Genomic DNA, 24,272 nt, shown 5'->3' with positions numbered 1-24,272 from the left:
ATTTTTGGTATAATGGTGCAGACGTTTATGGAAACTCCTCTCCTGACTGCGGGGCAGTGGTTTGCGGCCCTGTTATTTGATATGTTTGATCAAATGGCTTCAAATGGCTCTGAGCACTATGGGACTTAACATCTAAGGTCATCAGTCCCCTAGAATTTAGAACTACTTAAACCTAACTAACTTAAGGACATCACACACATTCATGCCCGAGGCATATAGTACCATTACAAAAAAAGCAAAGTCGGTGTCGTACTTCGGCGACAATAAACGATAAAAATTACTTGTTAACATCGAATTCTCCATATTTTCCGATATAACGGTGCGAAAACTGCAAGTCGATATTTTTATTCAGTTGTATATTTTGGGATGGACTGTGTTAGCTGCCTCACCCCGTACAGAAGAAACTAGACGCACTTTCGAAGCTCGATACGTGGAACATACGAGTTCGCGTCTGGCGAACACGTGATTTTACAAAATCACTTAATGACGACCATGGCTCGAAAAACGCAAATTTTGCACACTGCACCAAAATAAAGAGTTCTCAAGGTTTTGGAGGGACCGGAGATATTCAATAGCGAATTACGATATCCAGGCAGGCTTTTAAATAAACAGAGTGAATTTAACAAAAACTTTCATTGGTTTGAAGACACCGGGATACTCATCATACATTCCTACTCTTTATTTATGGTCTTTCGCTGGCAAAATTATTGTGGCGTTGTCATTCATGTTTTTACTTATGCTTAGTTGTTTGCTTTTTATGCGTATTTATTTATATGCTCCGTAATTACAGAAGAGAATACAAAATTTCATTTGCTATTTTTGGAAGAGTGGCCCGGATGACTCAATACTAATTTATCTTAGTTGCTTAAATACCCAAAACTGTGGTTGATTATATAGTGGAAGAATGAAAAATATGGTTGTAGTATACAAAATTATTGAAGCTTTCGTAGCCACTGGCTGACCGTATTGTCCGTTGTCTTTTGTCCAGGCATCTTCGACGACGTTTGTTTAGTGATTTTTCTGACGTTCTGCCAACCCCAGCACAAATGGCTGACATCATCAAAGATTCACTCTACAATGCTGACGGTGGACTTGACTATTATCATCAGCATTGTTGGGTGAACCTTTGACGATGTCAGTCTCTCGTGTAGGTAAAAGGTCAGCAAAACCGTTAAATAAAAGACGGACGGATATCTTGAGAAAAAATTCAACAAATTATTTTACAGTGTTTTTGAAATAGAGCTTTTTAAGTTTCGACACGTGTATGCCAACATGCTTATGCGACCTCTACCGACCTACATGATCCATTTTGTAAGTACGACGCGCGAGCAGGTAAGGCAGCTAATGTCACTGAACTCTTACAGACGGAACAGTTTCGTTATAAGATAGCTGAGTATGTTTTATTTTTATTTTTATTTTGCATTTAAAATTTTTTTATGCTTCACAGTAATGTTGGATATTGTCTTTTCTCTGTTTTTAGTTCCAATGATGACTCATAAGAGTTGAAAGCAGTAATTGTAACGATCACGACAATTGTGATTAAAGAAATGGAATAAGGCGGCTGGTGGCCGAATACGCAGTACCACTCTGCTGCGATGACTAATTAAAGGGCGGCTCTATTTTCTGTATACATAAATGACCTGACGCACTGACTGGGTAGCAAGTTGCGGATGTTTGCTGACGACGCTATGGTGTACGGGAAGGTGTCGTCATTATGTAACTGTAGGGGGATGCAAGATGACTTAAACAAAATATCTTGTTCTGTGATGAATGGCAACTTGGTCTAAATATACAAAAATGTAAATTATTGCAGAGCGTGAGAAAAACAACCACGTAATCTTCCAATACAGTATTCGTGGTGTGCTAATGACACAGCAATATCGATTAAACATCTAGGCGTAACGTTGCAAAGTGATATGAAATGGAACAAGTATATTACGATGGTAGTAAGGAAGACGAATTGTCGACTTCGATTTATTGGGAGATTTCGGGAAAGTGTGGTTCATCTATAAAGGAGACCGCATATAGAACACTAGTGTAACCCATTCTTAGCACACTCGGTTAGCCGTGCGTTCTCACACACGGCTTTCCAGGCGGGAAGGAGCGCCTGGTCCCCGGCACGAATCCGCCCGGCGGACTTGGGTCGAGGTCTGGTGAGCCGGTCAGTCTGTGGATGGTTATTAGGCGGTTTGCCATCTGCCACGGCGTATGCGGGCTGGTTCCCCTAATTCCGCCTCAGCTACACTATACCGGCGATTGCTGCGCAAACGAGTTCTCCACGTACGGCTATATCACCATTACTCTACCACGCAAACATAGGGGTTACAATCGTCTGGTGTGAGACGTTCCCCCCGGGGGGGGGGGGGGGGGGGGGGTGTTCACCGGGGGCCGAGCCGCACAATAACCCTAGGTTCGGTGTGGGGCGGCGGAGGGGTGAAGTAGACTGCGGTAGTCCCCGTGGGGTTGTGGACCACTGCGGCTGCGGCGGGGACGGAGCCTCTACGTCGTTTCTAGGCCCCCGGTTAACAAACAACAACCCATTCTTGAGCACTTCTGGAGTGTTTGGAATCCACACTAGTTCAGATTAAAGGAAGACATTGCAGCAAATCATAGTCGAGCTGCTAGATTTGTAATCGGTTGGTTCGATCAACATGCAAATGTTATGGAGATGCTTCATGAACTCAAAAGGGAATCCCTGGAGGGCAGAAGACTTCCTTTATGCAGAACACAACCGAGAAAATTTAGAGAACCGGAGTTTGACTATAGATCAATTCTACTTTCACCAACGTACATTTCGCGTAAGTACCATGAAGATAAGAGACATTATGGCTCATAGGAATCCAGATAGATAATCTTTTTCCCTCGCTCTGTTTGCGAGCAGGGCAGGAAAGCCAGTCGGGGTGGCCAATCGGTTAAAGGCGCTACAGTCTGGAACCGCGCGACCGCTACGGTCGCAGGTTCGAATCCTGCCACAGGCATGCATGTGTGTGATGTCCTTAGGTTAGTTAGGTTTAAGTAGTTCTGAGTTCTAGGGGACTAATGACCTTAGAAGTTAAGTCCCATAGTGCTCAGGGCCATTTGAATTTAGGGCAGGAAAGAAAATGACTAGTTGTGGTACCAGGTAGCCTCCGCCAGGCTCTGTGTGGTGGCTTGAGCAGTATGTATGTAGATGTACGTAGATGCAGCACTGCAGGTACTTATACACTTGCACGCATGCGTAAAGTACGAACAAAATAACTTGGCCCCTACCTGCGGAGACACGTTGGTAGGGAAGGGTAGAGCGGTAGTAGTGGGGGTTCTGCTACGAGCGCCATCTCGTGGTAGGAGAGGTGGAGTCCAACAGCTGAAGACCACTCACAAGCAGAACTTCTAAGCTACAACTAGCGAGTCTGCAAACGATCATAGTAAGATGTTATGGCAGTACGATCAACATTTCGACAACTCAGTAGTGTCTTGACTAGAGTACTGATTGTAAGAAAATCGGTACATGAGCAACTTAATTAACCGCTTCTAATGGACGAAGCACACAGCTAATCAGCCAACAACAAATCAATGCGGCTGCCCCTGACTCGCCATCCAGCTCTGAGAAGGATACTTTTCGGCTTACGGGCTAGGCTATTTTGTACAAGCTCTACATGAAAACTGAGCGTAATGTGCATGTTTATAAGTTATCTGACGCTGTGGCGTAATCAGCTCTAATGTGTAATTAGTGTATACTTTGGTATGTTCATTATAGACAAATAAAAACACCATCGGTTAAGTTAATAACTTTGTACAGATTGTGGACCCTTCCTCGAAAAACATAATAAGACTGTTAATAAGTTGAAGACTTAGAGACACAAAGGAGTTACAGACACTGGCTACAGGTGGGCATTGATTTAAATCAATGGGGAGAGTTGAAAATTTGTGCTGGACTGCAAGTTGATCTTGGGTTTCCTGCTTACCAGGCACATGCATTGAACACTGCAACATGCGGACACAGTGGTCGTCGGAACTGCATAGACTACCCTAGCACGCCTCCTGTCAGATCCAAACTGTCAACTTATCCACACACTATGAATGTTGTGATCCCTGCCCATATCCTCGTTACTCGTGGCATCTCGCCGATCCCCGTAAGAGTTCAAGCCTGGCCAGTAGTGCCTGGTGTGCATCTGCACAGAAGAAATCATTATATATGCACGTTACTCAGAAATATCTACCCTGATTGCCTATCGCTATTTGGCTGAAGGCCAAATATACAGAAAATCTAGGAATAAATAAAAAATATAACATGACTGACAGCCATAACAAACAGTTAAAAGTATTCTGATAGAAGTGTCAGCATCAAGTTATATGTACGGTACATGGAGGAACATAGTAAGGGCTACTGATGGCCTGAGGCCATCCTACACTTATGCGTACACAAACAGTAGCTGTTATAGGGCGTTAGTGCTGAGACACATAATTAACGAGCGTCATATATTCAATAACTTAAACAGAATATTCATGATCATTAACTGAAATGGTTTCACATGGCTAAAGTGTATGTCTAACAACAAAGCACAAAATAAAATACAAATTGTAGGAACAAAAACCACACTTAAAATCACACTGAAATATGTAAAACGTGGTATAATACCTATAACAAAACCACGTTAGCATGACAAAGTAAATATAACAACACTGTATGAAAGGAGAATAAACGAAATATAATTATTTTAATTATTAGTATTGATGGTTGGTAGCACATTCAGACTGTCCTCTGAGCAGGTCGACATTTTTTCCTTCTTTCTTCCTATCTGTTTCTTTGTCGTCTTTTTGTCAAACGTTCTGTGAGGATGTCGCACGACATCTTTCAGATTTCATCAATGAGAACGTCACTCAGTTTTTTTTTTATTTTTTTTTATTACACAGAGTGGCCAGTCGTCTGATCAGAAACATGGAGCCACATATGCTGGCTACCGGCGGCAAGAAAAGTTGGTCCTCGCCCCCAATCACCACCACATGAAAGCAAAACATTCCACAGAGAGACCATGCGGTGGAGTCGCCTGGACACATCGAACAGGCTGTCGACCATCGAGACCTTCAACTGTTTAATTTATTCACCTTTCACACAATGTCATGTTTCATTTACTTTGTCTGCTAAGAGGTTTTCTATTAGTAGATATTATACCAGTTTACTCTGATTTTAAGTATGGAATTTATATATCCACATTGTATTTCATTGTTAGACACACATGTGAAACTATTTAAATTAATTAGCATTAATATTCTGTTTTAAGCTGTTGAACATACGAAGCTGATTACTTATATACCGCAGCACTAGCGTCCTCCACCGACTAAGGCTTGTGTATGAATAAATGTAGGACTGCCTTAGACCTTGACTAGCACTTATTCTATATCTACGTGTAAATATTACTTGACACTAACATTTACATCAGCATACCTTTAATGGTATGTTATGGCCGTGAGCGATGTTATATTTGTTGTGTATTTTTGGATTTCCCGTGTACTGAACGTATTATTATCACATTAGGCGAAATTGTGAATTACGAGAAGCGTAACACATTTTTTCTCTGTCAATTTCAGTTGGAAAAATGTGGAATTTACTGTGGGACACCGTGGAATATTCCCGCTTTTGCCCCTATAGTTTCATGAAGTTTCGATAGGTGGCGGCGCAACGTTGTACATAACCTTCAAAATGCCGTCTCTACCGGAGGTGCGTTCTCAGCAGAAAGCTGTCATTGAGTTTCTTTCGGCGGAAAACCAAAGCATCGCAGATATTCATAGGCGCTTGTAGAATGTACACTCCTGGAAATTGAAATAAGAACACCGTGAATTCATTGTCCCAGGAAGGGGAAACTTTATTGACACATTCCTGGGGTCAGATACATCACATGATCACACTGACAGAACCACAGGCACATAGACACAGGCAACAGAGCATGCACAATGTCGGCACTAGTACAGTGTATATCCACCTTTCGCAGCAATGCAGGCTGCTATTCTCCCATGGAGACGATCGTAGAGATGCTGGATGTAGTCCTGTGGAACGGCTTGCCATGCCATTTCCACCTGGCGCCTCAGTTGGACCAGCGTTCGTGCTGGACGTGCAGACCGCGTGAGACGACGCTTCATCCAGTCCCAAACATGCTCAATGGGGGACAGATCCGGAGATCTTGCTGGTCAGAGTAGTTGACTTACACCTTCTAGAGCACGTTGGGTGGCACGGGATACATGCGGACGTGCATTGTCCTGTTGGAACAGCAAGTTCCCTTGCCGGTCTAGGAATGGTAGAACGATGGGTTCGATGACGGTTTGGATGTACCGTGCACTATTCAGTGTCCCCTCGACGATCACCAGTGGTGTACGGCCAGTGTAGGAGATCGCTCCCCACACCATGATGCCGGGTGTTGGCCCTGTGTGCCTCGGTCGTATGCAGTCCTGATTGTGACGCTCAGCTGCACGGCGCCAAACACGCATACTACCATCATTGGCACCAAGGCAGAAGCGACTCATCGCTGAAGACGACAGGTCTCCATTCGTCCCTCCATTCACGCCTGTCGCGACACCACTGGAGGGGGGCTGCACGATGTTGGGGCGTGAGCGGAAGACGGCCTAACGGTGTGCGGGACCGTAGCCCAGCTTCATGGAGACGGTTGCGAATGGTCCTCGCCGATACCCCAGGAGCAACAGTGTCCCTAATTTGCTGGGAAGTGGCGGTGCGGTCCCCTACGGCACTGCGTAGGATCCTACGGTCTTGGCGTGCATCCGTGCGTCGCTGCGGTCCGGTCCCAGGTCGACGGGCACGTGCACCTTCCGCCGACCACTGGCGACAACATCGATGTACTGTGGAGACCTCACGCCCCACGTGTTGAGCAATTCGGCGGTACGTCCACCCGGCCTCCCGCATGCCCACTATACGCCCTCGCTCAAAGTCCGTCAACTGCACATACGGTTCACGTCCACGCTGTCGCGGCATGCTACCAGTGTTAAAGACTGCGATGGAGCTCCGTATGCCACGGCAAACTGGCTGACACTGACGGCGGCGGTGCACAAATGCTGCGCAGCTAGCGCCATTCGACGGCCAACACCGCGGTTCCTGGTGTGTCCGCTGTGCCGTGCGTGTGATCATTGCTTGTACAGCCCTCTCGCAGTGTCCGGAGCAAGTATGGTGGGTCTGACACACCGGTGTCAATGTGTTCTTTTTTCCATTTCCAGGAGTGTATATGGAAACCTGGCTGTGAACAAAAGCTCGCTGAGTCGTTAGGCGAGGCGTCTGTCATCATGGTAACAAGGTCGTGCAAACCGTGTGCCGACTGACTGCACATAGCTGTGACTCCTGCAATTTCGGAACCTGTGGACACTCACTCTAGTTGATCGGCGGATGAACTGGACGTCTCTGAGGGTGCTGCTGACCCATTCGTCCACCAGTTTGGGTACTTAAAAGTGTGTGGCCGCACAGTTCCTCGCCGCGTAACAGACCATGAACAGCAACGAAGGACCAAAGATGCGGAATTGCTTACAAGGCTGATCGTGACAATGTTTTGTCGAACACCGTTCCAGGCGATGCAACGTGATTTCATCACTTCGAACGGAAAACAAAACGGCAATCCACGGAGATCCGCCGCACCGTCTCTTCTCCGAAGAAAAAATCCAAAGCCGCACCCTCAGCCAGTAATGTCATGGCGACGGCCTTCTGGGACTCCGATGGGATTATACTGCTTGACGTCTTCCCTCGTGGTGCAACGATCAGCTCTGAAGTGTGTTGTGCTAAGCTCGGGAAATGTGCAAATTAACTTCTCCTCCTGCATGACAAAGCTTCACAAAATTCTGCGTATCCAAGTGGAGCTGGACTTTTCTTACTCATCTGTCCTATAGCCCGGATCTCGCACCGGACTTCCACATGGTTGGGCCAATGAAGGACGCACTCCAAGGGAAGCAGTACGTGGATGGTGGGGAGGTTACTGATGCAGCAAGACTTTGGCTTCGACGTTATCCAGTACAGTGGTATCATGCGGGCATACCGGCTGTCCAGGAAGGCGGTGTAAGGCCGTAGCAATGAGTATGTTGAAAAATAGCGTTTTTTAGCTCAAAGAGTGAAGAATAATATGGTGTACTGGAATCCAGAATAAAACCAACCTGCTTTAAGAAAAAAATGTGATGCATTACTTACTGGGCGCCCCTCTTATATTGTTACATGCCATCAAGAGGGACATTTATGAATAGAGATTCTTAGTAAAATTTTCTCGGGCTTCCAGCCGCGTCAGGTGGTTAAAATCCCACGAGCTTTCGACCGTGCTCTCCCCAGTCATTGTCAAGTGGTAAGACTGACTGCTGTGTCGCCGTGGCCGCGTCGTTATATAGCCGCACTGCTGGCTGTGACGTCACAGGTGCTCTCTTCCTCGCCATATATGGTAATGTTTTCATTCCGCGTCCGTAGCGCCCGTTTCAATCTCGCGATGGCCGGGTCCCAGGCTGTGCTGAGCTGCAGACCTCCGTCCTTGTTGATGGCGTTATCAGAGGTTTTTATTTCAATAGCTTCTTTTATGGCGCTATCCCAAAATGCCTTCGTCCTCATAACTACAGATGTTATGTCGAATAGATGTTGGTGTTCATTTTCTACGGCGTGTTCTGCCACGGCTGATATTTCTGGATAACGTAGGCGTAAGCACCTTTCGTGTTCCGTCCGGCGTTGCTCCACCGTGCGTACTGTTTGGCCGACGTAGTAACAGCCACACTCACATGGTATCTTGTACACTCCAGTGTCGGGAAAGATTAGCCGGCTGCTAAAGAGATATAACAATTCTTCGGTGTTCAGGCCCCCAGCAAAAATTCGTCAACTCATGAGGCCTGTGCAGGACGATCTACGGCTTAGAACATTCAGAAAAATCACCCGTGGCAGAACACGCCTTAGAAAATCGACACCGACTTCTATTCGACGTAACGTCTGTCGTTATGAGGACGAAGGAACTTTGGGATAGCTTCATAAAAGAAGCTATTGGAATAGAAAGCTCTGAAAACACCATCAGCAAGGACGGAGGTTTGCAGCTCAGCAGAGCCTGGGACCCGGCTATCGCGATGTTAAAACGGGCGCGACGGACGCGGAATGAAAACATTACCGTATATGGCGAGGAAGAAAGCACCAGTGACGTCACAGCCAGCAGTGCGGCTTTATAACGACGCGGCCACGGCGACACAGCAGTCAGTCTTACCATTTGACAATGACTGGGGAGAGCACGGTCGAAAGCTCGTGGGATTTTAACCACCTGACGCGGCTGGAAGCCCGAGAAAATTTTATTAATTCATATCGCCGCGAAACCATGCATTCATACAAGAGATACTCTCTGTCCCTAACATCGACTCTTTTAGGAAGATCCCTTGGGAGTGTAACTTTTTTGCTTGTCCTGGACTACGACTGGCACCGTGCTAGGGCCGGCCGCTAGGCGCGAGGCTGTAGCACTCACCGCGGCGCAGCAGCGTCATGGGTGTCTTGCTCTCGGTGCCGTTGAAGCCGTGTACGATGATGACGTTCCTGCGCCGCGGGTCCCAGCCGGCGCGGTGCAGCGAGCCCGCCGAGCGCACGTCCACCTGGCGGCGCGCCGTCCAGCCGGCCTCCGGCGTGTACAGGAAGAACCGTATCTCCGGGTCCGGGCACGTGTTGCTGCGCTTCAGCACGCAGCGCCAGTAGCGCGCGTCCACCATGTTCCACAGCAGCGACTCCGCCGCGCCGGGTCCTGCGAACACAGAGGCGTTCACTTACACACGGGGCCGTACAGGAACACGCAATCTGGTCAAAAGCATCCGGACTGCCTAAGTACTGTCGAACTTACATCTAGATGTCGTGAGAGGTGGGCCCGCCAGAATAAAATCAGACACCGAGTGTTGTGTAGTCATAAAATGAAATGAAATGAAATGATCGTATGGCATTGTTGGCCGGGAGGCCCCAAGAGGGGAAGTTCGGCCGCCGTATTGCAAGTAACAGCAGGGTGGATCGGTCAGCACAGCTCAGTGACTTTGAACATTAACAAATCGTAGGACGTCACGTGAGTAACAAATCCGTCAGAGGTATTTCAATCCTTCCAAAGCTGTCCAAATCGACTGTTGGTAATGTGATTATGAAGAGAACAAGCGAAGAAACAACCGCAGCCAAACTAGAAACAACCACAGCAAAACCAAGACCGGGCAGACCTGAAGTATTGGCGGACAGGGTTCCTCGAGCACTGCATGAAATCAGCAAAAGGAATCACTCGTGAGTTACAGAGTGTTACCGGCTGTACAGCTGGCACAAAGGGCTGCAACGGTCGAGCAGCTCCTTATAAGGCACACACTTCTGTACTCAGTACCACGTGGAGTCTGAGGCGGACACTAGATGCGGAAGGATGTGAACACGTTCTACAGCATTGTGTTCTGCATACAATAGAGGTGCAGTTCGGACACGATAGTTGCTTGTATCAGCATTACAATGCACCCTGTCATAAAGTAACATTTGTGACGCAATGGTTTGCGGATAGTAATATTTCTGAAGTCTGGTCGTATGTGAAGTATGTTAGCGACAAGAAACAGTCAATGCCTTCTCTGCGCGAAAGCAATGGAGATACTATCGAAGACAGTGCTGCCAAAGCAGAGTTACTAAACACAGCCTTCCAAAATGCCTTCGCAAAAGAAGACGAAGTAAATATTCCAGAATTCGAATCAAGAACAGCTGCCAACATGATTAACGTCGAAGTAAATATCCTCGGAGTACAGAAGCAACTTAAATCACTTAATAAAAGCAAGTATTCTGGTCCAGACTGTATACCAATTAGGTTCCTTTCAGAGTCTGCTGATGCATTATCTCCATACTTAACAATCATATACAGCCGTTCGCCCGACGAAAGATCCGTACACAAAGACTGGAAAGTTGCACGGGTCATACCAATATTCAAGAAAGGTAGTAGGCGTAATCCACCTAATTACAGGCCCAGACCATTAACATCGATATGCAGCAGGATTTTGGAACATATATTGTGTTCTAACATTATGAATTACCTCGAAGAAAACAGTCTATTACACACAGTCAAATGTGTTTAGGAAACCTCGTTATTGTGAAACACAACTAGCTCTTTATTTGCATGAAGTGTTGAGTGCTATTGACAAGGGATTTAAGATCGATTCGCTATTTCTGGATTTCTGGAAGGCTTTTGACACTGTACCACACAAGGGGCTTGTAGCGAAATTGCGTGCTTATGGAATATCGCCTCAGTTATGTGAATGGATTTGTGCTTTCCTGTCAGAGAGGTCACAGTTCGTAGTAATTGACGGAGAGTCATCGAGTAAAAAAGGAGTGATTTCTTGCGCTCCCTAAGGTAGTTTTATAGGCTCTTTGCTGTTCCTCGCCTATATAAATTATTTGGGAGACAATCTGAGCAGCCATCTTAGGTTGTTTGCAAATGATACTGTCATTTATCATCTAGTAAAATCATCAGAAGATCAAAACAAATTGCAAAAGGATTTAGAAAAGACATCTGTGTGGAGAAAAAATTGGCAACTGATCCTAAATAATGAAAAGTGTGAGGTCATCCATATGAGTGCTAAAAGGAATTCGTTAAACTTCGGTTGCATGATAAATCAGTCAAATCTAAAGGCCATAAATTCAACTAAATACCTAGGAATTACAATTACGAACAACTTAAATTGGAACACATAGAAACTGCTGTGGGGAAGGCTAACCAAAGACTGTGTTTTATTGGCAGGACACTTAGAAAATGTAACAGGCCTACTAAGGAGACTGCCTACACTGCGCTTGTCCGTCCTCTTTTATAATTCTGCTGCGCGATATGGGATCCTTACCAGATAGGACTGACGGAGTACATCGAAAAAGTTGAAAGAATGGCAGCACATTTTGTATTATCGCGAAATATGGGAGTGTGTGTCACTGGAATGATACAGGATTTGGAATGTACATCATTAAAAGAAAGGCGTTTTTCGTTGCGACGGAATCTTCTCACGAAATTCCAGTTACCAACTTTCTCTCCCGAATGCGAAGATATTTTGTTGACGCCGACCTACATAGCGAGAAACGATCACAACGATAAAATAAGGTAAATCCGAGCTCGTACGGAAAGATATAGGTGTTCGTTCTTTCCGCGCGCTATACGAGATTGGAATAAAGGAGAATTGTGAAGGTGTTTCAATGAACCCTCTGCCAGGCACTTAAATGTGATTTGCAGAGCATCCATGTAGAATGTAGAGGCAGATGTAGATGAAGTGGATTTACCTGCCTAGAGTCCCGACCTGAACTCGCTGGAACATCTCTGGGATGAGTTAGAACGTCGACGTCGCTCCAAAACACAGTTTCCAACGTGACTATCTTCACTGGTTTCGGCTTCTGAGAAGGAATGGGCTGCCCATTCCACCACAGACAAACAGAAAATTCGTCGAAAAATATCCCCAGCATTTAGTCGACCATAAAGCCGAACGGTGGACCCACCCCATACCGATGACCACTGACAGGGGTCCGGATACTTTTGATCAATAAGTGTATATATGGATTGAACATATCGTAGCGCTAATGTCGAGTGACTTCAGTGTAGTGCTGTTCGTTTTTGACGAGAGTGATACCGTTCCAGTTATCGCCTTGAAAAAGTAAAGTTATACGATTACTTTTTTCTTTATCTCTAGGTACATGTCTGCTGTCCTGGTACACACTGAAATTTCGACGTCACATTGTGTTAGCACACCGGTAGATGCACCGAAACAAAATAACGTTGCCCACTAATAGTGGATATGAACTGTGCCATTTCGTTTTGGCGTGTACGATGTCAGTTGTGCAACAGCTTGCAACGTTTCCACAAGCTAAACCAGGACACTACAAATAAGCACATGAAAGAAAATAGAGGAAGTACTGAGCAAAGATAAATTTTTTTCCAGAAAAGTAGACGCACCCTCATATAGTTCTATTCTTGCATTTAGCATAACAAAGTCAAATTTCACGTAAATAAATGGAATTTATTCGCTTCAACTGAACCTTCCAGATGACGGTTCGTGCATTAAGCACCATCCCCAGCTAACTACTCGATCTGCAATACGATCAATATAAGGTGTCTGGCTACTTAGCATGTGCATTCAACATTCGCGTAGAAAAATGCACTTCCGATTCTTTTGTCTTTCCGTATTTTAAAAGTGACATTATTGATTACGTATGGTCACCAACTTTCGACTGCAGGAAGTTAAACGCTTTAAAACTTTCGCTCCGCCCCAAAGGATAAAAGCTTGTTTTGTTGATCAGGTCGATCATTCTTTTCTTATGGCTATCCGGCATTATATCGGATACCCAGAAACTATTGTCAAGGTGGTCGGTCATACGTCTCCTGTGCGGAGCGACATCCCGGGTGCTGCATAACGGTAGATTCGCACAACTGACCGTGATCAGGTGCTCTGTGCTACAGTGGTGCCCCTGTCGGCGCTGCTGTGTACCTTCGCCCTAGAACCATTGTTATGTCGCCTGCGACAACGACTACCGGTCAAACCCTTCATAGCCGAGATCGTGCAGTCGGCTCACAGCCGTGACACGAGGGGGCGTGTGACGTCGCTATATTCATTCACGTTGTGACCTACAATGTCGATATCTTACCGCCGTGCGACTATAAAGATCACACGCAAGACCTCGAGCGCACGAAGAGGAGCAGTTCATAAGTGACGAACTTCAACTTGCACCTCAAGATGTAGGAATTCACTTCTTCATCACGAGCAGCGTCGTGTACTGTAAAACTGCAGACCCAAGAAATACGCGCTGATGCGCGACATTTCACCCAGGGACTGAAATTTAAACAACCTGAAGGCCACGTCGGACCTGTTTCGGATGACCACGAAGCAATCGGCCTCTGCACCCTGCGTGTTTTCGAACTTCCTTTTGAGGCACCGCAAGACGTGGTCGTGTCTGACTTTCGACCTTACAGAAACGTCGTCGGTCACATCGCAGAAAAGTGGCAGACCTCTGAGACCTACCACATCTTAAATGGCGTGTGCCACATCATACTCGAACTGCCAAAGCATGTGCCATCTTATTTGATAATTGGCGGCGTGCGGGCGATCGTCGTGTACGACGGTCAGTCGCACAGCTGTGCGTGCTGTGGCCAGGGGAGCCATACCCGGGCGGATTGCCTCCACAGACGTCGGTAGCAGATGTCGCAGCACCCGTGGCGCCTACACAGCCCCCAGCTGTTTGCTGTTGCAAGCATGTCAGATGTATCAGTCCAGATTCATTCCGATCTGCCATCATTGCCAGACACTCCACGGGTGGCGAGTCTTCAGATTCTATCTCCGTCACCTCTAGCGGAAACGACTCCGTCGGACGCCCATCAGAACCCAAGAAGCGATGTCACAGAGATGGACATCGACTCAGGCGTCATACCAAACTCTGCTTTTCTTCTGGTTCTGGCGGCGTCAGATGACGGCTGATCCTACTCAGAAAAGGAACAACACGCTTGGAAACAGAACGCACCCAAGAAGCGCATGAAATGTAGTCAAACGCCACTTGATGATTGTCTGCTCAGTAGCCGCATGGGATGGCGAACCAGCGTCGGACTACGGATCGATCTCAGAAGGCCTGCTGTTGCACATGACTCCTTCGCCACCTACCTCAGAGGGTTGTCCTCCGCAGCCTGTGACGCTTTCCCCTCCGCTGCCTGTTCCCTCTGTTAACAAATCGTCTCTGGAAGATGCCGAAGGGGCTATGAACACCACAGGCGGGCGAGTTCCACCAAGCATGGGCCTCGCTAACTTCTCACACTGAACGCCGTGGCTCCAACCATCTTATGCGCTCTGTCCCAGCCGGACGCCATTGGTGGACCCCTTGTTTCGACAATAGGAGTGTTGGAACAGACGTATCGCCTAGCTACAACTATTATCAACACTATCTGTATGCCGCAGAAAATGGTGATGCTCCATGATACACTTGGTGTGGCGGACTTAGACGTGCTTCTCTTACAAGAAGTATACGTTGATGATTTTCTTAACCCATTTGGATATATTCCTTTCGTCCGCCACGCGTTGGATACCGATAGAGGTGTGGCGATCCTAATCCGTGAAGGGGTACCTGTCGACCACGTCCAATATCTTCCGGATGCGAGGTGCACGGCTGTACACTTTTCGGCGTCTGAATTACTAAAGTCTATGTTCCCTCAGCGTCAGAGAGGCGAAAGTAACGCTCTGCCTTATTTGCAGAGGCAGTCTTACCTCTTTTTGTGGGATGACAAGATGCATTGGTGCTGGATGGTGATTTTAATTCCACCTCTCACCACAAAGATCAACTGCTGCCTTATTCTCCTCGTGCAGAGCTTGCCATAATAGTCGACTGTCTCCAACTTATAGACAAGTGGGAACACGTTCATAATGACTGCACAGAGGAAGAGAGATAGTGATGTTAAGTTCCTCATCACCAGTCTTTACGCCAATGTCCTGGGTTAAATTCGAAGCCTTTCTGCTCTGTCTCATGAAGAGAGGGAGTGTGACACTGTTGATGTCAACTCGTCCATCAAATGAGGGTGTTACGCTCGGTGGCTCCCTTGATACTATTCGAGAGGAGAAGGCTATGTACCAGCACCGGATTTCGCCCTCTCCCTTCTATCATCATCATCATCATCGTCGTCGTCGTCATTAGCACCATCAAACAATACAAACATAACATCACACTAGAATGTACAGCCTGCCTACAATAGTTTTTGGGTCAAAGACAATCAAACAGAATAGTGATGCAATGAAGAGGAGCTGAATAACTTACTGACGATTAAAATTGGTGATTATTAAAAATTCTGGAGCGAGGAGGTTATTCGCGTGTAAAATAAATTTCTTAAACAAAAGCAAACTACAAATATCAACTACTGGGACAGAATTGAGGCAGAAGTTTCTCAAATAGTACATATGTAAATTGACACTGTTTGGAAGTAAAAAGTTGACAGAAATCCGCACTAAAAGAAGCTAACTACTTCTAAAACAGTTGTTCTACGAAAAGGCAGATAAAAGTTTCTGGGAAGAGTAGGCAAGGAAGAATGACTATGCAGAGGTCAGACTAGAAGAATGGGCATTTTGTGTGATTTTAGACTTTCCCGGAGTAGGAAAATCTTCAGTAGGCCTCGGGTATACAGCCGGGTAGCGACGTCTAAAATGCGCTATATTTCGGCAAGCTGACTTCTTGCCGTCTTCAGGCGTTCCTGATGACTCAGCGACATCTGCTGGGTGCCCCCTATATATCCCCCCCCCCCTCCCCCTGCCGCCTTTAGACACAGAACGGTGCGGTTATAGTGGAAGCGCCGATTCGGTCGTCGATCCAGGGCCTTCAGTAGTGCCCTTGTGAAGCTCAAGGCTGCATCCTAGGCCTTGCTTAATTGAAACCTACTGTCCTTATTTATTAGTTCGTCATATTGTCACATTGTCAAATCTCTACAGCTTCTTTGAGAATACAATCCCAGAAGGTACTGGTTTGTTGCAACACCTTGGTGTTGTCATAATTCATGGTATGTCCTTGGGAGATGCTTTGACGGCTGAACGTTGTTTTTGTGTGGCGTTTATGCTCAGAGCGTCTCTCTTGTACTGGCCGGATAGTGTGACCTACATATATTTTCCCACACTCGCAGCGGATGCGACGGACTTCCGGTTTCCGGAGTCTTAGGTCATCCTTGACTGATCCTAGTAGGTTTCCGTCTTAGCTGGTGGGCAGAACACGCACTTGGCGTTGTGTTTCTGGAGTATTCTTCTGATTCTTGCTGATGTATTCCCAGCATATGGAATAATCGCCCTCACAACCACTTAACTTTCGTCTTCAGCAGGCTGTGGTCTTGGCTTCTTCGGTTTTAAGTCCCGTTGTATTCGGCGGTAGCTGTATGCGGTCGTAGGCGGTTGCTATATCCGTTCGTACGGAACATGGCCTGTAAGTGCTGCAGTTCATCTGCTACATTGTCACGATTCAAGATTTCGAGTGCTCTGTGCATTAATGTGTTTATGAAACCTTCTCTTGTGAAGGAGCATGACAGCTGGAGGCATGCAGGTACAAATCTGTATGTGTCTGTTTACGGTAGGCACTGTGTCCTACTGCACCGTCTGATCTTCGTTTGACGGGCACATCCAGAAAATGGAAGTTGATGGTTTCCCTCTGTCTCTATAGACGACACTATCTGGATCGATTCCCGAGCACCCCAGTATTTGTCTTTCGCTATTTAGGAAAACTAGTGAAACTTAAATTGGAATGGCCGGATGAAGAATTGAACCAGACTTCATGGAGGACTTCGAATATCAAATGGAGGTATATCCAAGCCCGAATGGTTTATACAATCGACTGAAATGGCATCCCTTACGACAGTGCTGACGACTGTTGTACGGCACAAATCTTGGAGTACTTAGCAGTTCCTCCTTTTTTTTGGGGGGGGGGGGCTTATTTCGTGTCTTCACGGGGTCAGTATGTTAATCTGGACTCGGCAATGTTAACGGTTACGGGGGAGCCGGATGCCATTCTTATCGATCACCCCTCCGGACGGAATCTGTGTAGCCCACCTGTCTGCATCTAGTGTTATCCCATGTGAAAGTGTGAGAACGTTTTCCGAGATGTTTGCGAATCGTTTAACTGAGGCGGAACGTGGGTATGAGCCCGGTATTCATGTAGTCAGATGTGGGAAACCGCCTAAACACTACATCCAGGCTGGCCGGCACACAGTCCCTCGTCGTTAATCCGCAGGACGGATTCGATTCGGAGCCAGCGAGCCTCCCCGAATCCCCGAAAAGGCGTGCTAACGCGCGCGTCTATCATGGCGGGTTGCAACAATCAGCAGCTGAAATGTTTGATTCGCTAAGAACGTCAGTTTAGTCGTTTTATTTCGTGCTTCTGTGTGGAAGAGATCAGTTTGTACCGGAAATCCACTAGCAATGCATCGGAATGAACATTACGTTCATTTAAAAAAAAATGGTTCAAATGGCTCTAAGCACTATGGGACTTAACATCTGAGGTCATCAGTCCCCTAGAACTTAGAACTACTTAAACCTAACTAACCTAAGGACATCACACACATCCATGCCCGAGGCAGGATTCGAACCTGCGACCGTAGCAGCAGCGCGGTTCCGAACTGAAGCGCCTAGAACCGCTCGGCCACTCCGGCCGGCTTGTTCATTTTAAATCTAGGATAATTTATAATGTAAGTTGCAGTCGTACTTGTAATCTGCACATGCACGTAATTTTATGTAAAATCTATGATGCAATGCAATGTAAAAGAAACGACTGTAATTTCACTCTTACATGGTAAAAAGAAACTATTGTACGTTAAACACTTTTTTTGTAAAGTGAACTTTGCAAATGTTTGTCTGGAAATATGAATTGTAAAGTACTGGCATTGCCCAAGGAGAATCTAACTGAGTAAAATAAAGGAAGTTTGGATTAGCAGCAGCCTTCTGTTGTTCCAGCTGCGGACGAGAGAGGAGTGACAACTGATTGTCAGGGCTGTGTTAAAAACTGGTTGTGAAAGCTGCGTTAAATTGTTCTGAGGAATACGCAGTAGTTTTGAGAAAAGTGTTGGTTGATGCAAGGAAGGCAACGGAATGTAAATTAATATCTACATACAAAATTATGTGCTTGTTGAAAGATTTAAAATGGAAAGTAATTACAGCATGAAGTCCATTGCAAGATTTCATGCGTTATGGAGGCTTGTTATGCAACGCAATATTCAGTGTGACGGCGAGAGCATTCCAACCCACGTACAAGTAGCATTCCAAACCAGGTACAAGTGATTTTTAACATGAATATAATTCATAGACTTGCGCCAAATTAGACGATTTTGGCTAACGAAGATTTACCATTTATAAACTCTGTGACCTATTCCACATTCTATATTCCACTTCCCGTAACAGTATTCTTGCGCAAACCGTTTTACTTGCAGGAAAGCTTTTACGCAAGAAAAGCGTCAACAAGATGAAACTGTAATCCGTGGGTAAAATATCTCAATAATTGGTGGCTTTGCTTCGCCATTAAATTCAAGTTGGGTGCCGTATCCTGCTGTTGTTGTTGTTGTGGTCTTCAGTCCTGAGACTGGTTTGATGCAGCTCTCCATGCTACTCTATCCTGTGCAAGCTTCTTCATCTCCCAGTACATACTGCAACCTACATCCTTTTGAATCTGCTTAGTGTATTGATCTCTTGGTCTCCCTCTACGATTTTTACCCTCCACGCTGCCCTCCAATGCTAAATTTGTGATCCCTTGATGCCTCAAAACATGTCCTACCAACCGATCCCTTCTTCTAGTCAAGTTGTGCCACAAACTTCTCTTCTCCCCAATCCTATTCAATACCTCCTCATTAGTTACGTGATCTACCCACCTTATCTTCAGCATTCTTCTGTAGCACCACATTTCGAAAGCTTCTATTCTCTTCTTGTCCAAACTGGTTATCGTCCATGTTTCACTTCCATACATGGCTACACTCCATACAAATACTTTCACAAACGACTTCCTGACACTTAAATCTATACTAGATGTTAACAAATTTCTCTTCTTAAGAAACAATTTCCTTGCCATTGCCATCTTATATCCTCTCTACTTCGACCATCATCAGTTATTTTACTCCCTAAATAGCAAAACTCCTTTACTACTTTAAGTGTCTCATTTCCTAATCTAATCCCCTCAGCATCACCCGACTTAATTCGACTACATTCCATTATCCTCGTTTTGCTTTTGTTGATGTTCATCTTATATCCTCCTTTCAAGACACTGTCCATTCCGTTCAACTGCTCTTCCAAGTCCTTTGCTGTCTCTGACAGAATTACAATGTCATCGGCGAACCTCAAAGTTTTTACTTCTTCTCCATGAATTTTAATACCTACTCCGAATTTTTCTTTTGTTTCCTTTACTGCTTGCTCAATATACAGATTGAATAACATCGGGGAGAGGCTACAACCCTGTCTCACTCCTTTCCCAACCACTGCTTCCCTTTCATGCCCCTCGACTCTTATAACTGCCATCTGGTTTCTGTACAAATTGTAAATAGCCTTTCGCTCCGTGTATTTTACCCCTGCCACCTTCAGAATTTGAAAGAGAGTATTCCAGTTAACGTTGTCAAAAGCTTTCTCTAAGTCTACAAATGCTAGAAACGTAGGTTTGCCTTTTCTTAATCTTTCTTCTAAGATAAGTCGTAAGGTTAATATTGCCTCACGTGTTCCAACATTTCTACGGAATCCAAACTGATCTTCCCCGAGGTCCGCTTCTACCAGTTTTTCCATTCGTCTGTAAATAATACGCGTTAGTATTTTGCAGCTGTGACTTATTAAACTGATAGTTCGGTAATTTTCACATCTGTCAACACCTGCTTTCTTTGGGATTGGAATTATTATATTCTTCTTGAAGTCTGTGGGTATTTCGCCTGTCTCATACATCTTGCTCACCAGATGGTAGAGTTTTGTCATGACTGGCTCTCCCAAGGCCATCAGTAGTTCTAATGGAATGTTGTCTACTCCCGGGGCCTTGTTTCGACTCAGGTCTTTCAGTGCTCTGTCAAACTCTTCACGCAGTATCTTATCTTCCATTTCATCTTCATCTACATCCTCTTCCATTTCCATAATATTGTCCTCAAGTACATCGCCCTTGTATAAACCCTCTATATACTTCTTCCATCTTTCTGCCTTCCCTTCTTTGCTTAGAACTGGGTTGCCATCTGAGCTCTTGATATTCATACAAGTGGTTCTCTTCTCTCCAAAGGTCTCTTTAATTTTCCTGTAGGCAGTATCTATCTAACCCCTAGTGAGATAAGCCTCTACATCCTTACATTTGTCCTCTAGTCATCCCTGCTTAGCCATTTTGCACTTCCTGTCGATCTCATTTTTGAGACGTTTGTATTCCTTTTTGCCTGCTTCATTTACTGCATTTTTATATTTTCTCCTTTCATCAATTAAATTCAATATTTCTTCTGTTACCCAAGGATTTCTATTAGCCCTCGTCTTTTTCCTACTTGATCCTCTGCTGCCTTCACTACTTCATCCCTCAGAGCTACCCATTCTTCTTCTACTGTATTTCTTTCCCCCATTCCTGTCAATTGTTCCCTTATGCTCTCCCTGAAACTCTCTACAACCTCTGGTTCTTTCAGTTTATCTAGGTCCCATCTCCTTAAATTCCCACCTTTTTGCAGTTTCTTCAGTTTCAATCTGCAGTTCATAACCAATAGATTGTGGTCAGAATCCACATCTGCCCCTGGAAATGTCTTACAATTTAAAACCTGGTTCCTAAATCTCTGTCTTACCATTATATAATCTATCTGATACCTTTTAGTATCTCCAGGTTTCTTCCAGGTATACAACCTTCTTTTATGATTCTTGAACCAAGTGTTAGCTATGATTAAGTTATGCTCTGTGCAAAATTCTACAAGGCGGCTTCCTCTTTCATTTCTTCCCCCCAATCCATATTCACCTACTATGTTTCCTTCTCTCCCTTTTCCTACTTACGAATTCCAGTCACCCATGACTATTAAATTTTCGTCTCCCTTCACTACCTGAATAATTTCTTTTATCTCATCATACATTTCATCAATCTACTTGTACTACTTTAGTAGGCATGGGCTTTGTGTCTATCTTGGCCACAATAATGCGTTCACTATGCTGTTTGTAGTAGCTAACCCGCACTCCTATTTTTTTTATTCATTATTAAACCTACTCTTGCATTACCCCTATTTGATTTTGTATTTATAACCCTGTAATCACCAGACCAAAAGTCTTGTTCCTCCTGCCACCGAACTTCACTAATTCCCACTATATCTAACTTTAACCCATCCATTTCCCTTTTTAAATTTTCTAACCTACCTGCCCGATTAAGGGATCTGACATTCCACGCTCCGATGCGTAGAATGCCAGTTTTCTTTCTCCTGATAACGACGTCCTCTTGAGTAGTCCCCGCCCGGAGATCCGAATGGGGGACTATTTTACCTCCGGAATATTTTACCCAAGAGGACGCCATCATCATTTAATCATACAGTAAAGCTGCATGTCCTCGGGAAAAATTCCCCTTGCTTTCAGCCGTTCGCAGTACCAGCACAGCAAGGCCGTTTTGGTTAATGTTACAAGGCCAGATCAGTCAATCATCCAGACTGTTGCCCCTGCAACTACTGAAAAGGCTGCTGCCCCTCTTCAGGAACCACATGTTTGTCTGGCCTCTCAACAGATACCCCTCCGTTGTGGTTGCACCTACGGTACGGCCATCTGTATCGCTGAGGCACGCAAGCCTCCCCACCAACGGCAAGGTCCATGGTTCATGGGGGAAGCGTATCCTGCTATTACACGTAAAACATGGGACTCTGTGGTCTCGAAGGGGACTGCCACTGGCCATCTTTGATCAACACTCGAGGTAAGCACATTCGAATGACATCGCAGACTAGACAGTGTCCTAATTTCTCTATTGTAATAAGACAAAAATCAAAGAGTAGAGTGCATAAAGTAAAAAACACGTTTCTCTAAAAGAAAAGAATCGAAGGTAAAGTTCTTCTGTCGACATTCACAAGCGCTCCACGTAAAGTTAAGAGTCAACGCGCTACTTTTCTTCCTCTCGTAGTTGAAACTACGAACAATATAGTTAAATTACTGTTTATTTCGTAGTCCCTCTGTTATGTAGATAAGAATTGAACAACAATACATCATAGGCGATAAATATTCACTTACAGTGCATGCTTATTTACACTACGATCAATAAAGCACTGCATCACACATAGTGCGCCAGCTGCAGACTGATAGGTAATTAATTATCTCTGCACCTGCCTGAATCATTAGGAATGCTGCCTCACCAAATACCGCATTGTCTTGATGGTACATTTCATACAAGAAGAAATTATAGATTATAAATGTTTGCCTACAGTACACGCTTATTTACACTACGGTGAATAAATCACTGTATTACACACTTAAACAATAGTGCGCAGCTACAGAGTGACAGGTAACTCAGAATTTCCAAGGTCTTTCGTCTCTGCACCCGCCTGAAATCAGGAATTCTGCGTCATCAAATACCGCATTGTGTTGGTGATACATTTGACTCAATGTAAGCAGAACTTTGTATCATATAGGGGAGTAAGAGATTTAGTACTTCTGCAGTTGCGTCGCAGCCGCGATCACGACTTAGTGGAATCTATTAGTGTGTAACGCACCTATGCTATATTTGCTTTTTAGCATATATCGAATACTACAGAACAGAATTCTGATAAATTAATAAGATAGTCCTAGAACCTTTTAGACGTCGCGAAGATGAATAAAAAAAGTATTTGGAGATAGGATGTGAAGCAACTCTCCGCCCCTTATCCACTGTACTGAGTTATTGGTGGTTGCTAGCAACACTGACAGGGGACGCACAACACTGAACATCCACTGAAAACAGCACTATAGAGGCGATACGGCGGCAGACGGGGGTGGGGGGAGGACCAGACCGATGAGGGGGAAAAAAGGGGGGAGGAGAGGAAGAGAGAAAAGGGGGGAGTCGATGGAGGAAGAGGACATAGAAAAAGGGGGGCAGGGCGGATGTGAGAAGGAGTGGGGAAGGCAGTGGAGGGGAAAGCAAAAGGACTTGGGAGAGAAAAGGGAGTCAGAGACAGGGTAGGTGGGGAAAAAACAGGATTAAAGACGGTGGAGAGGGAGCCCGGGAAAAGGACTGTGGGTGGGAGGGGGGAGGTGAGGATCAGAGTGGGTAGGAGGGATAAATGGAGTGAGAGAGGGCATCATCCAGGAGGGGGAGTTGATGGAAACCACCTTGTGAAAGGATATGAAGGGTGTAGAGGTGGAGGATAGGGGGACACAACGGTGAAGGTGCGGCAGAGGGCTGGGGTTGAGAGGAGCAACCAGAGGATGAGGGGGATCAAGTCGGTGGGAGGTGTAGAGGACGCGGATATGTTCGAGGAAAAGGAGCAGACGGGGGAAAGGAATCAGGTCATAGATGATCTGCGTGGGGGACGGGAGGTGTATATGGAAGGCGAGGTGGAATGCATGGCGCTCGAGGATTTGGAGGGACTTATAGAATTTGGGGGGGGGGGTCGTTCACCCCTGTCGTTTTGGATAGCACTATCATGCCATGCATCACGCCGACACGAGAACAGTTTACAAACTTTGCCGTTTCGGAAACGCTTCCACTGTTGGCCCAAAAGTCAATGATCATGTCTATTTGGACAGGACAACGACTGTATTGTTTATCCATATCCCGACATGTTTTATATATCCTCCACTGTTAGTGCTGCCACCTACCGTCTGTGAGTGGTTATTGCACGTTGATGCCGAATATTCGCGGTGGTCATGTTAATGTGACTGGACCACGTGTA

General features: G+C 45.5%; 1 protein-coding gene across 1 annotated transcript in view; it reads right to left on the bottom strand.

Moving 5' to 3' along the window:
* Nucleotides 1–14,804, bottom strand: part of LOC126195583 (phospholipase A1-like) — a 94,759-nt gene extending 79,955 nt beyond the window's left edge. Inside the window, exons 1-2 of the mRNA XM_049934209.1 lie at nt 14,744–14,804; nt 9,447–9,716 (exon numbers count right to left, since the gene is read on the bottom strand). Coding sequence (XP_049790166.1) covers nt 9,447–9,716; nt 14,744–14,804 — 331 coding nt within the window. The remainder of the gene's footprint in view (nt 1–9,446; nt 9,717–14,743) is intronic.
* Between the last annotated feature and the right edge of the window lie 9,468 nt (nt 14,805–24,272).

The sequence above is a fragment of the Schistocerca nitens genome, chromosome 7, assembly GCF_023898315.1.
Source record: "Schistocerca nitens isolate TAMUIC-IGC-003100 chromosome 7, iqSchNite1.1, whole genome shotgun sequence".
NCBI classification, from domain to species: domain Eukaryota; kingdom Metazoa; phylum Arthropoda; class Insecta; order Orthoptera; family Acrididae; genus Schistocerca; species Schistocerca nitens.
This window is presented reverse-complemented; position numbering and strand designations above follow the sequence as displayed.